Source organism: Athene noctua, chromosome 1, assembly GCF_965140245.1.
Source record: "Athene noctua chromosome 1, bAthNoc1.hap1.1, whole genome shotgun sequence".
NCBI lineage: Eukaryota > Metazoa > Chordata > Aves > Strigiformes > Strigidae > Athene > Athene noctua.
The window spans coordinates 97,939,175-97,953,441 of NC_134037.1; the positions used below are offsets into that span (position 1 = coordinate 97,939,175).

A 14,267-nucleotide genomic window follows, 5' to 3' on the forward strand; every position below is an offset into this window, starting at 1 on the left:
CAATTTTTTGAGAGTTAGAAGTCTGGGTTTGTCCGGTAAACAGGACACATGTGGTATTGGAAAATACAGTGTAAATGCTTAGGACAGCTGTGCATACCACAACTGACTTAATAATTGAAACTTCTATTAGTGATGCCACAAAATGAGCAGTTGGGTTACTTAGAGTGAGAGGCACACCAGAAACAGTGTGACAGAATAGGTTAAATGTATTTTCTCCAGTTCATGAAAAAATATGGCAAAAAGTGATACTAATAGAACTTCCAACAGCCAGTCCTTGACCCACTTTTCTTAGTGTTATTTATTTTATTCCTCTCCTGTGTTGCCTTACATAATCTGCTACTCTCTGGTATGAATTTGGAGGGATTACAAAAATTATTATTTTTGCTGAAGGTTTTCTTTCATGCCTTGGATTACTAATTGCAGTTAGTAGACTTGCTAAAGTTGCTTCTCAAAGCTTGTGTAGATGCAGAGACCATTTTAATATTGATTAGAGCAGGTTTGGGATTACTGTAGGATCTGTTGTGCTAAAATAATAGCCTGTCAGTGCAATGCATATAGTTGCTTTTAATTCTCTTTATTCCCTGCTATGTCAGTCTTTTTTAAGCTTCTTGCAGCAAAGACTTGTTGTGGGATAGTGTATTACAACAGGAATTGTTGTCCCTACCAAAGACTTCTATGTAAATCAAAGCTTGTTTACAACATCTACATCTTAGATTAAAGAGAATTAATTTACATCTAATGTTAAGATGCTCTTTCTGCTCTGGATAAATGACAGCCATTAAAAATGATGGTTTCCCAATGCTCTTAAAGGCTTTTTGTGAGCTACAGATTTTTACAGTGCATACAGCTATGACTTGCATGTTTTAAGAATGGTTAGCTATAGTAATTTGTAAATGACTCTGAACAACATCACTTACAATCTTGATCTCATTTTTATAACCTCTTCTTAAATTGGTTCTTGGAGATTTGGCTTTTGGTAAACTAAATGTGGTAAGAGATGCTCTTGTTTACAGTCCATATAGTGCTCAGCTGCGTCAAGGAAACTTGAGCAAGATTCTAGTTGTAGTGTAAACTGGTGAAAGATGTGCTTACTCTTGCTTGAGTACTAGTACCTTAGTTGGGGCACAACTGTTCTGGGTGGTTACTTAGTGAACCTTTTATTAGTGCCTTTGCCAATTCAGTGAAGTGCTGAGGCTTCCAGGGTCACAGTAGCCTCTCATTTTTTTCAATATGTAGTACTGCTATTGATCAGTGGATTGTGGGAGAAAACTTTGTTTCTCTTAACTGTATTATTCATGATTATTCCTCATGAAACCCTAGGCTTTGACTTCTTCAAATGTAACTGAGTTTGTGTTTGCTATGTGAAGCTGCTGTCTGTTCAGGTGAAGGGTGCCTTTGCAAAGGTGTGGTGGCCCAGATTTGTACCCTTCCCAGGGGCTTGAAGTAACTGCAACCATTAGGTGTGTGTTGTCTCCTCTTCTGCATGTGACATACCTGCCATAGTTGTAGAAACTTCTCTTATCTGGAGAATTTGACATGTGGTAATAAGTTACTGCCCTGTTTGTTGGTTTGTCTGTCAAGGACTTGCAATGTTTAAGGCTCCACTGTAACAAGTAAGGAACTAATACCAAGACACTGCATTCACTGACTATGGCAGTTAATTTTGAAGTCAGGAGCTGCATGTTCACTGTGTCTTCTAGCACAAACATCCAGCAGCACTTAAAGCCTCAGTCCTATAAAGCAGTTGTTCCAAATTTAAATCTCCATGTGAGTTTCAAAGGGAGCTAAATGTTGATATTCTAAGAAATATTGATTGGATCAAAGTTATTTTAAGTATTGTGCATGTCCTTCTTGAACTGCTGTCTCAATTTTGGACTCTGCTTGGTCTGGTGCTACTTACAGTAATATTAATGTGTACGGTGACCTTTTCTGGGTTTGAGTTCCAAAACTAGAGTGGATGTAAAAAGTATGCAGTTATGTCACTTGGTTTTAATCTACATGAAATTGCTTGATTATGGTGTTGCAAAACATTATGAAAGTGGTTAAATACCAGAGGAGAATGTTATTGCTTATCAAAACAGGTTAAAAGAATGCACAGTTTATAGAGGAAAAATGGGACTGAAAAGCTTATTATGCTGCATGCTTCTTCAGTGTGACCTTGATGTTGTAAGCCGTGGGTTTAAAATATAACAATTGTTTCAAATGATAGGCATTGTGGTATTAAGACTGCTCTTTCAGCTAGGAGATTTCTTATGTATAGTGACAATTTGTTCTGCTTATCAGTATGAGTTTCTGGTCTTTGAAAGGGATCGTTATAAGCTACCAGAATGCAAGCATTTGAAAGGGTGGAGATCATTGGAGCATTTTGGTACACCACAAATTGGATAGTCAAGTCCTGTGCAAAACTGTCAAGCCAGAGATTTTTATTTTGCTAATAATCTCAATGGGGCTGAAGAGGCATCTATGTATGCATCACTTAGTTGATGTCTGAGATGTGATGAAATGGAAGCCTGTAGGCATTTGTTTTCTAGTCACCTTGATTTTGTCTGTCTGCCTTTGCATTCTTCTGATATGTAAGCCAAGATCTTCAGGCATTAGCTTGAAGAATAACCAAAAAAAAGTGTTACTAAAAAGTTCCTTGCTTTCTCAAGTAGAGTTGAAATCTTAATTGGCAAAGGAGTGTGACTTACCGTATGGTGACTATCACCTGGTACTGATTCAGAGTTTCACTGAAAGAAGTCCTGTATACCACAGCCTTGTTCCTGTGGGATTCTAATGAGTGAGGTATTTCAGTGTCTCCTCACTGCAGATAGACAAGCCCTCCTGCTATTTTGGCACTCAAACTGGCTCTCCCAGGATCTAGTTTCACATCTCTTCCCTGCTTAAGAAAACCGTTCTTCGTTTCTGTCTTTTCACATGTTCCTGTGGCTGCTTCCTAACCTCAGTTTAACAAGTGTGTCTGGTGTTATTTAAAAATAAAAAGTAAAAATTAAAAGCACAGTGTTGGAATAGCCAGATGTGCAGTTACACTGGGAAAAGTGTGCAGTGATAACCAAAGCAGAGCTTTTTGAACTTAACACTTTGGACTGTAGTAGTAGGTGACCTAGGACAAGCTGTTTTCCCTCCTCCCCTTTTTTCCCCATTGCACAATGTAGATAATGATACTGATCTCTGTAAATTATGTTTTCTAGGAGCTCAGTGGAAATAGAAGGAAAAGGGAGGTTATGTTAAAATTAAAAGCTAACAGAAGCTTTATCTTCTGTTTTAGAGGGGTAGCAGGCAATGCAGGAACTTACTTTATGCGTGAAGAATTAGTTTTTGCTATTCCGTTCACAGCTCTACCTTAGACTTCTGAAGTTACAGCTACAGTTTTTTGAAGTAATGTCTTACACTTGAGTTAGAAAGCATTTGGATTTGAACTGCTAAAGTTTTGAACCACCTTCTCTTGTAGGTATTACTGTGGTTTAATGCTGAATGTTGGTTCCATCTAAAGCAGATGGCAGAACAGGATGTTCGCCTGTTGCAGAGACTGATACATTCTGGTTTATTAGTTTGAACTCTGAAGTTTGGTTTATGCTGAGATGCAAGACTGAACTGGATCAGCCAAAGTGCAGACACATTTGTTCTATTTTGCTGCCTCATTAAAGACACATTAAAGCCTCTGACAGAGGAATCATAGATATTTGTGGAAAGAAGCAGCTGCAGATAAACTTGCCAGAGGATGTTGGTTGGAGTGCAATGACATGTGAATGCTTTTGAAAACTTAGGGCTAAATATAGGTCTGAGTACCTGACTTATTGGTTTAGGAATTCAGTTTCATTCTGTTTAGAATGTCTTTGGACATAAAGGTTCCAGTAACTCAAGAGCCATTTTATGAGTGAAGACTTCATCAAACTTTCATAGTTTATAGTGTGATGTTCCTAATATGGCAGTTTCAGCTGCCGAAAGTGTAAACCCTAAACATGTCTATAGTCTTTGTATTGACTGTTGCAGTCAACAGTAAGGGAGTTTATCTTGTGCTAATGTGACAGTGTTTTCAGGATTTTTTTGCCTGTTGTGAACACTCTTGGGTAATGGGATTGTTAAACATTTTAAAATTGCTATTTGTCCAAATGTGGACGAAAGCAAGGCTTAAATTGTTCTCTCCTGATAACCTGATTTAATAGAAATGCATACAGACCTTTAAGCACAGGTTACCACAATATCAGAGATTAATTTTAGAATTTGTTGGAATACAGAATTCCAACACATATGGTAGATATGTTGGAATGTGCTGCTGGCTTTTTGCCAAATATAGATTTCAAATGCAGCGCGTCTGCATTAATCTGTTGTTGTGTATCTGTGTGATAGTTACCTTCCATTGTTATACATCTCATTTCAGTACGAGGATGTCGTCCTGGGAAGATTGTTCAGATGACTGAAGCAGAAGTTCGGGGCTTGTGCATAAAATCACGGGAAATATTTCTTAGCCAGCCTATTCTCCTGGAACTAGAGGCACCACTGAAAATTTGTGGTATGTAAACTTCATATATATGTTTTCTGTAGGTGTTTTAATCTGGTTGTATGCTACGTGGGTTGGAAGGATACTGGGATAGGCAGGTGACCTTGACTTAGGTGATACAGAGTGAGGTCTGCAGTCTTAAGGGTAATTTTCAATTTAGATTGGATTAAGTTGAGAAGAGGCAGCTAATGGTAGATTGCTGATGCTCCTTATACTATTTAGGAGCAAGTTCTCTTGGCAATAAGAGCTGCTTGTGCCCTGGTTTAGTGGAAATTTTGCAACCTGTCCTTGTACTTTGTAGGGACTTCTTGCACAGAGATGCTACTCTTTTAATCACTATTTCAAAAAGCAGTTAACTGCTTTAAAGAAATCCCAAATGTTTAATGTTGTAGTTGCTTTCTTCAAAGTGTAAGCAAAACAAAGATCTTTAGGTGTTGTGAAATGGAACACTTCAAAAATGGTGTTGAAGAAAGCAAGCATTGTTAGTCTTTCAATTGAAAAAATAAAACTGGATGCAGACTGTTAAATTAGGCTTAGTTACCATATAATAAATTTCTTGAGCTTTACAGCAGGTTTTAACATACATAGTTATTACTGTCAAATATGGATAAAGCTAAGAAGTGTGTGTTCTTTACCTCTCCAAGCCTTTATAAGATGCTAGACTTCTTCAAAAGTATACTGTTAATAGGTATGCAAGCTTGTAAAAAAACTGTTACAAAAGTATTGTAAATACTGGCTTGTAATCATCCTTCAAGTTATTAACAGCAGACACAGACTTAGAAAGCATACAGTTTCTTGAATTAGGCTGCTTAAAGTGTCATAGTATTAAAATTGAGGCAGTCTTTGAATTTGTTATTACTAACATATACAAAGATAGATTAGCTTCTTCCTAGGCTTCCTCCTGGCAGAGCTAGTGTAGCAGTGTTTCTTACATTGAGAGGATATTACCGATTTAAAAAAAACCCAACCAAACAAAACCAAAAACCACCCCCCCCCCACCCCCCCCAACAAACTACTAATGGCGAAGTCATTTTTAAATAGCTAGTTCCTTGGTAGGGTGAGGAGGAAAAACCAGACCAGCTTGCCTAATGACATAAAATTGAAGGTAAAAATCCAGATTTACCACACTGTGTTTATGTTACTCTGAAAAGACTACAGTAGTCTTATCATATTCCTAGATAAAGAAAAAAATGAAAACTCACATACTTAGGTTGTACATAAGTCAAGGTCTGCAAAGTATAATTAGCCTACTTCAAAGTTAGTTTATTTGTTTAGATCGAGACAGTTGAAAGGATTGTTACGTGCACAACAATAGGGTAGCAGATGCACAGTTAAATAAGGCATTTGTTATTTTTTAAATGGGTTCCAAACACAGTGGTTGCACCAGGAAGTGTCAGGTGCATCTAAATTTAATATTAGAGCAATTGTCAAAGATGCATTTAGATAAAAGTGAAAGAAAGATGATCACTTTCACCAAAAGCAAAATATGCAACTGTACTGCTTTGAACTACTATTTTAGTGTGTTCAGGCAATGCCTGAGGAACCATTGTAGGATTGTCTTGTCATATAATCAAGTCAGTTCAAAATAAGCTTTTACATCTTGAATAGCTGTGTTTTAATGTAAGATTAAAGACATTCTTATGTAAACATCCATTTTAAAATAGGTGCAGTTTTTACTGTAAGGCTTTGTATTTGGTAGACTTCAACTTGTGCCCATGTGAAGCTGCATTTTAAAATGCCAAGTGCCTTGAATGGAATAATAAATGCTATGGTCCCTTTAAGAAATTGTTTCTATAAAATATTCCATTACTCTTTAAGTGCTTTGGCCCCTCTGGCTCAGTGTAACTGAAAGTAGTCCTAGGCAGTGAACACAATTATAATATTATTTCTGTAGTATGTTTACTTTGCAGTTAATTCTGGTGGTGGCGAAGTTTGTGGTGTGTATTGATAGCGTAGTTCTGGCGTACTAGAGTCAGCATAGCAGTTTGAGTCTTCTGTGTTTTCTTCTGATTGTGACCTGGAGATTTCTAAATATCAAGTAGGATAGCAGTAGTTCTTGTTGCAACATATGTGAAAATTTTTGTAGCCAGTGAAACTTCAGATTGTGTCTACAGTTGGGTAGTGGATAGTGTTCCCCATTATTAGGGGTAAATGGTGAATGATTCTTATTCCTGAGTGAGAAGTAGTTACAGAAGAATGCTGCCTAAAGGAGGAAGTATCGTACTTCTGACAGAGTAAAGAGGAATATAGCTATGTACTCTTACCTCTCTATGCTTTAAGAATTGAACTGGAAAGCATACAGGTTTAGGAACATTTTTTCTTTTTTAAAGATTATGGAAAAAGTTGTAGAGATGTGTATGTGGGTTTTTTGCTTTAAGGCCATAGTATCTAACTCTCTACTGGAGAATAGCTGTGATTAACAAAGTTGGGATTTTGCCACTGAACAAGCAGCAAAAGTGAAAATGCATTTATAGAATGCTCAGTGTAAGGGACCCGGAGGTACTAAATTTAAACAGCATACAGCTTGTGCTGAGGGTTCGTTGCATAGCTTTTTTGCATTCAGTCACTTTGGTAATGAATTCCACAGTCAGTTGGCATACATCTCATGTATTCTACAGGTTACTGTAGAGCAACTTTGGTATCTTTGACCTTATGGGCAGCTCACAGATAGTTAGCTTTTGCTAGACTGACATGATATGCTGTGGTATTGTAATTGCCACACAGAACTGTTCCACGGGAAGTCAGCTCAATTTTAAAGCTGTCAGTGTGATGAGTAACATGACAGTTATTTTTCCTAAGATATAACTACATTGTTGAATATCTTGTAAGGGATATCAGTCTTTGAGTCTCTGTATTGTTCTTATATGAATAATTGCATCAAAGGAAGAGTTACCCTAAATGCTGGGGAATGGAAATCTTAGTACAGTGCTGTTACAGGAGGACGAGCAGTTCACCTTTGAAGTAAGTGCTCTCTGCCGGTGCAATTTTCAGTTTCTCTCTGGTCTATCTGGATTTGTTACTGATGGATTTTGCGGTAAATAATTGACTTTTTTCTTAATACATTGGCTTCCTGGCCATGTAACAGTTCAATTAGAGGTTTTCTTTGTGATCTTGTTTTAATTTGAACAAATTAGAGCTTGGTTAGAAAGCTTATGCTTAATTGTGAAAACTTCTGTAGTTTTTGGTTTTCAGATTGGTTTCATAACTGACACAGCAGTTCTGCAGATACTGCGGGTTATTTACATTTAGTGAGGACTTCAATTTGTAATATTAACATGATTTTCACCTTTCTAATACATATTGCCAGTCTGTTTTTGAAGGAAATATTAATGCTTTTTTAAGATCAACTAATAAAAAATGATTAGCTGACTTAAGTTCTTGATTTGTGTATCCTTATGTTATTGTACTAATCCTTGGTAAACGTTTTCTCATTCAGGTGATATTCATGGTCAGTATACAGACTTGCTTCGATTATTTGAGTATGGAGGATTCCCACCGGAAGCTAATTATCTTTTCCTTGGAGATTATGTAGACAGAGGCAAACAGTCTCTGGAAACAATTTGCCTATTACTGGCATATAAAATCAAGTACCCAGAAAACTTCTTTCTCTTAAGAGGAAATCACGAGTGTGCTAGCATCAATCGGATCTATGGATTCTATGATGAATGTAAGCAAAACCTATTTCCTTTGAAATACTGTAACAGACTGATACTGTGTTTTGGAGATGTTTCTAGTAGTGACTCTTGTACTGCAAGGATTTCAATATTCTGTGAACTTGCTTTGATATTTTCTAAAAGAACAATTCAAATCAAGGTTAAAGTCACTCTATAGAATTAGTATTTTCTCTTCTGATGTCCTTGAAATGTTGTTGCAGGAGACTAAAACCTAAGTACACTGACAGAAATAAAGCCCTGTGAAGACAGTTTGTTAGCATTTTTGGTCAGGTTGTGATAGGTATTGCATGTTGGCTTTAAGAAAACAACTAATATCAGGCACTGTTCTTGTAGGCAAGAGGAGATTCAACATTAAGCTGTGGAAGACCTTCACAGACTGTTTTAACTGTCTGCCTATTGCAGCCATTGTGGATGAGAAGATCTTCTGTTGTCATGGAGGTAAGCTGACCACTACTTTTAAAAGCTGTGTCTAAACTGATCTTTGGGTTAATGCTTATACCAAATGGGGTGTGGATATGCATACCTCATATTTAGCTGGAGACTGTGAGGTTGCTGTTATGCCTTGTGCTTGTCTGTGGGCCTGGCAGCAGGCAGATATAATTGTTACCTGATACACATGGCCCTTTGCCTGAGGGAGGGCAAGTACATCTATTCTGCATCTGTATGGCCCTCTGTAGGATACTGAATGCTAGAATTCTTGCCTGATTTGCCACATGACTTGTTGCTGTTACCCTCTATCAGTGCAGCCTTAGCTAACATTGGCATCCCTAGAAGTGAACTGAAAAAATAACTTTCACAGGTAACCCCAGCTCTATAGTCTTGGCCTCTTTAGCTGGTTTCATAAGATGTTGGTGGAAGGGACCTCTGAGGTCACATAGTTAAGCCTGACGCTTGAAGAAAGATATTTGTTAACGTTCAAGCAGGTCAGCCATGGCTTGCTCCGAGTCCATAAAACCTTCACTTTTGGAAAAAGTCTACATGCTACGGGCACCTGTCCCAGTGCTACCCTGTTCTTGTAGTGAAAAAAGTGTTTCGTGTTGATCTGACTTGAGGCATGTGATATGTCTGAATATTGGAATTTACTTAGGCACTCTTCTTTGTAGAAGGGGACTCCCCATGTTTTTACAGGCAATGATGCTCACAGGTTTTCAGGACCTTGAAGAGTCAAACAATTAGCAACAATTTCAAATTACTTGTAAGAGCTGTCCTGCCTTTTTCAGCTGTCTTTCCAACTACCTCTATTAATAAGCAGCTTGATGCCTTGCACTGAGTGATCCAGAGGGTCTGGTGGGTGTGACACCTGCATTGTCAGTGAGGTAATTAGAGATCAGTGGAAGTGAGAGCACTGCAGGAACCTCTAGTTTGACTGAACAAGTCCATTTGGAATTAGAAATAGCATGCAACCAGAATTCCTGAGCAGGCTTTTCCAGACTTTGTGAGGCTGTATTGAAGGCTGTCATCTTGCCTTTAATAATTACAGGTACGTTTGCAAGAGCTCTGCCTGTATGGGAATGTTCTGTAGAAATGATTCTGGCTCTTCTTGCATCTTGTATTAAAAGCTTCTGCCCTCAGTACCTGCTAATATAAGCTATTAGAGTCTTAGCATTATATGCTCTGAAGTATTGTCATGTCTCTAAATACAAAATTAATGCAGTGATAGAGAGCTGAATCTGCCAGTCTCCAGGTAGCATGGACATATTAAAGTATTTGTTTTCTCAACTGGTCATCTTTTCATCTCATTTGCAGTCAGTGTGGTGTGTTGTCATCTTTTTTTCTTTAGAACTGGTACCTATTTTATGAGCTAGATCTCATAATTTTTTAGAATGATATACAAAATAATTTCTGCACCAAGGTAGCCGATTATCAGTGGCTAAAGCTATGTAATAAATTTGTTTTCAAAAAAGCTGGTGAAGGAATTATTCCTTTACTATCATTACATGTTTTCAAATTTTGTTTTATTTGGAAAACAGTAGAGAATGAACAGTGACAAAATACTGTGGTGTTTCAGGCAAACAAGCTTAGATGGGTGGTAGAAAATAATCAGGGAGGCTTAGCAGGTAGAGTAGAATGCTATGTTCTGTGACAAATCTAATAGTTTTGTGTGTATATGCACTTGAGACCTGATTTAGGAGCAAGAAGCCTAGAAAGGTATTTTTCAAGGGAAACAAATAAAGCTTTATTATAAATGAATTGTTATAATATCTTGGGGATTAATCTCTTGTTTAATCAATAGGAGAACTTTTATTTTGTGCATAGTATGCTTTAAGGATCCTGTTACAAAAAGCAATATTTATTGAATGCTAATTGTCCCTTAAACTTGTACAGGCTTCATCTGTAATTGGAATGACTATTACTCACAACTGATCTGCGGCTGTGAAATAAAGTGAAAAGATTACTAAATGCACTGTGTGCTCCTAATAATTGAAAGTGGACATTCAGCACATAAATTTTGCCCTTTTTCTGCTCTTCTCCAATCCTATCCAAACTGCATTCCAGATCCCATGAAGTCATGGACTGTCAGCGCCTTTTCATGATGTTACTACTATAATAAACACTGAGGCAGCAACATAAACCCTTCAACTCTGCTGGAGGTTGAAGCTAGCATGTAGATATAAGGTAGGTGCCTTTTTTACTATATTGCGCATTTTTGCATAGTTTATTTTAAAAATATTGTCCTCTGGGATATATAATAAAACTTTGCAAAACCGCATAACATAGTAAAACAAAAGGCACCTAACTTACCCCAGTAGGTTATCTACAATAGCTTAAATCCTCAGTCAGATTTTTTTACCTTTTCTGGGCATCTGCTGGTTTGAGTTCTCTATCTCACAATATAAATCAAACCTTTTTGCCATACTTGTCTTCAAATGTTCATGCCGCTGAAAGGATCTTTCATGGTAACCTTCCCAAGACTTCCCTCTCTCTCTTCCCTGTCTTTCCATTTTGCTCATATGAGTCATTTTGGCCTTTTCTTAAGGATCTCCTCTTGACTTCCGACTTTGCTCTTTATCTTGCTTCATTAAAGCTTATTCCATAACCATTCCCTACTTCACTCTTTGCTCTGCTTTGTATTCTGTACAGTATTCTCTTATCTGTGACACCACTCTCTAGTAGTGTCATATTGATGGAACACATTGGTCTTATCACGTTGGCTTAAAGCTCTGAGATGGAAGTCATGTTAGTAGAATACTGGATTTATGCAGTACTTTCAAGCTCTGGAATTCTGTTTTTCTTGTGACGTTAATGACAATGAAATGTATGGTGAAGGTGAAGTCTACTTGATAATCTTAGGTAGTATCCAAAGAGACCTGCAGATCTTCCTGGATTACACTATAAAAATAAGTAACTGTTACTTAACCAATTCTACCTCATCAGGGAATGGTTCCAATCTAGTCTGGATTTGATGAGTCTTCCAGGAGTAATGACAATTCATTTTCTGTTTTTCTTTAGGGAAGGGGTGCTCTTACGTTTTGAGAAGATAGTATACTGAAAGATCCTTTTTCTGTGCTTAACTGTCATTATGTGACAAGGCAACTTAATTCAGTTATGTACTTTTCAGGTTTTTTTCAGTACTCAGTAGGTTGCAGCAGTCACTAGTAGTAGCAGCTTGACAATGAACTTCAGTAGCCTTTGTTCTTATTTCCTTGATTTTAATGCTGATCATGTACAGTTTTGGTCTATCTGAATTTGAGACATTAGCTGTTTCTTTTTGTGCAGGGAGAGTTAGGAAGATATTTTGGAAAAGAAGACCTCTTGGGTGGTTACAAAGGGGTCTACAAACATGCAGATGGTTTGGGGGGGGTTTGCTGTTCTACAGTGGTGTGAAATAGCAGAAAAATTAACAGCTACGGGGTTAAGACATGGTTGGTAATAATATATTTTAAAGAACTTCATGTTTTGGCTGCAACCTGAAATGTTGAGAGCTGTAACCTCATAAAATGGCACAAACTGTGCTTGTTTCACTGAGATTGTCCATTGCCATCTCTGGGGTGTGGTGCTGAGCACAATCAGCAGAGTCCACATGCCTTTGTTCTTATGTACTCTGCATGCAAATAGATCATGTCTTGAGGGAGGGGAAGTAGTAGGTTGGTCAAAGTTTTAAAAGCTGATCATCTATTTGAATTTATATTAGTATCCCTGTATTGTTAGGTAAGTAGACTTGACTAAAACTCCTTTGATATGTTATTTAATGTAAGACTTCTGCCATCCTTCACAACTTCAAGGTAATGTTGTGAAGACGCCCTTAACAAGCTGATGAGGGTAGAAGACTTTTATCACAGGACAGCTTTGACAGAAGTCTAAAACCTTAATACTTGAAGTTCTTCTAGTCTTTATATCAAATGCATTGGAGTCATTGCTCCTGTAACACGTACGTCTTCATGCTCTGTTTCCAAATTTGCAACTTTCTTAATTAGGTAATCTTGTCTTAAGTCATTTAAGTCACTTCAGGATCCTTATTTAAGGATGTGTTAAGATGCTAGAGCATCTGGTGGGCTCTTTTTCATGTCTGTGTTCCTCAAGTGGAAAAGCTCTAGAGTTTGTACTTAAACTGTTCAAAGGGTGGCTTTGGAATCCCATGTTTTGGCTGTAATTGCATGTTAATATGGCAAAGCTATACAAAGAGAGCTATGTCTGTCATAAATGATTTTTGGGGTAATCAAGGTACTATGGTTTTGTGACTAAGCAGCTGAGCTATAGTAGATGACCACCTCTGTGTTCCTTATGTATTGCAGTTTCTGTCTAGTATTTGTTTACAGCATCCAGTGATGGCTGCTCAGCTGATGTATGGTAAAACACTGAAATAGAGATGTGACATGATTCCAGTCACCTGCAGGCTGTGGTCTTTCAAAGCTGGGTAGGGGATTTTCCTCTAGCTTTTATAAAGTAAGGTGGTTGTAAAGGTCACCTGCACTCAATTTAATTGTGTTAGATAATTGGAATGCTGTCCTTCACTGGTTCTCTCTAGTAAGCTGTTTAAGAGAACGTAGTTAACTGTAGAGTTCTGTGCTATGTAGCTAAAAGGATGGTAGGAAAACAATTAAAAACCCTTGCTAATTTAATTTGCATTATTTTCTGTCCCTCTGTTCAGGAACTTAATTGTCTTATAGCAAACTATCTTTTGTTTATATTGCAGTGGAAACAATGGATGCTGTATGACTTTGAGCCTCTAATTGTGTGTTCTATGGAACCCTTGTTACAGGTAAAATGCATAGATAAGTCACTTGTTTTCTTGTACTTACAGGACTGTCTCCAGATCTCCAGTCAATGGAGCAGATCCGGAGAATTATGAGACCTACAGATGTTCCTGACACAGGTGAGTTACATGGACTTTACTGTAAGTAGGTCTTAAAAATAAAATATGTTTAATCAGTTTCTGTACAGGCAATGTTGTGACTTAACACAGCCTCTGTTCATAGTACAGTATTCTTTGACATCTGTATAGGGTGTGAGTCTTGTTGCTCATGATGGCTAAGTCATCTGATATGTTAGAGGCTATTGCCCATGTTGTTGCTTGTCATAACGGAATAGGATACATTATCCAAGCTTGGACACATCCACAAGTTTGCCTTTAAAACAAACTTAGAAATCTAGTGGAAGGTCAAATGAAACTAAACAGCTAGTTCTTTTTTCTGCCTTGATTAGGCACACTCAAACCTTTTAGTCTATCAAAGAACATAACTGTTTAAAGTTTGTTGAATATTATTTAAAGTATTTGGGCTTCTCTTTACTTGGGGTCATATCTCCTTCCTCTTTAAATTTGTAAAGTATAGCTCCTACTTCACTGCAGTTACGATTTCAATTTCTTGTATTGATGTGCTAGTCCTGCAATCTTCTTCTAATACATTAATACTTTGTATATAGATGTTCAATGCAAATGGCCAGTACTTTCTGTACAATATTATTTTGAATGGTTTAATTAATCATCTTCCTCAGTGTCCCACTTATTCCAAATTTTGTTACTAATAGATTGAAAAGACTGTCAGGCAGTAGAATGGAATAGGTTTTTTTAGGTGTTGATTTCAACAGTGGTCTGAAATTAACTTTCAGAGGAGATACCACATCTAAACCTTTTTTTAAAACAAATTACAGTT

At 37.3% G+C, this 14,267-nt stretch overlaps 1 protein-coding gene across 1 annotated transcript in view; it reads left to right on the plus strand.

The window, feature by feature from the left end:
* PPP1CB (protein phosphatase 1 catalytic subunit beta) overlaps nucleotides 1-14,267 on the plus strand; it is a 29,657-nt gene that overhangs the window by 8,530 nt on the left and 6,860 nt on the right. Inside the window, exons 2-5 of the mRNA XM_074897064.1 lie at nucleotides 4,382-4,513; nucleotides 7,938-8,168; nucleotides 8,509-8,613; nucleotides 13,418-13,489. Of these exons, the coding sequence (XP_074753165.1) occupies nucleotides 4,382-4,513; nucleotides 7,938-8,168; nucleotides 8,509-8,613; nucleotides 13,418-13,489 (540 nt within the window). The remainder of the gene's footprint in view (nucleotides 1-4,381; nucleotides 4,514-7,937; nucleotides 8,169-8,508; nucleotides 8,614-13,417; nucleotides 13,490-14,267) is intronic.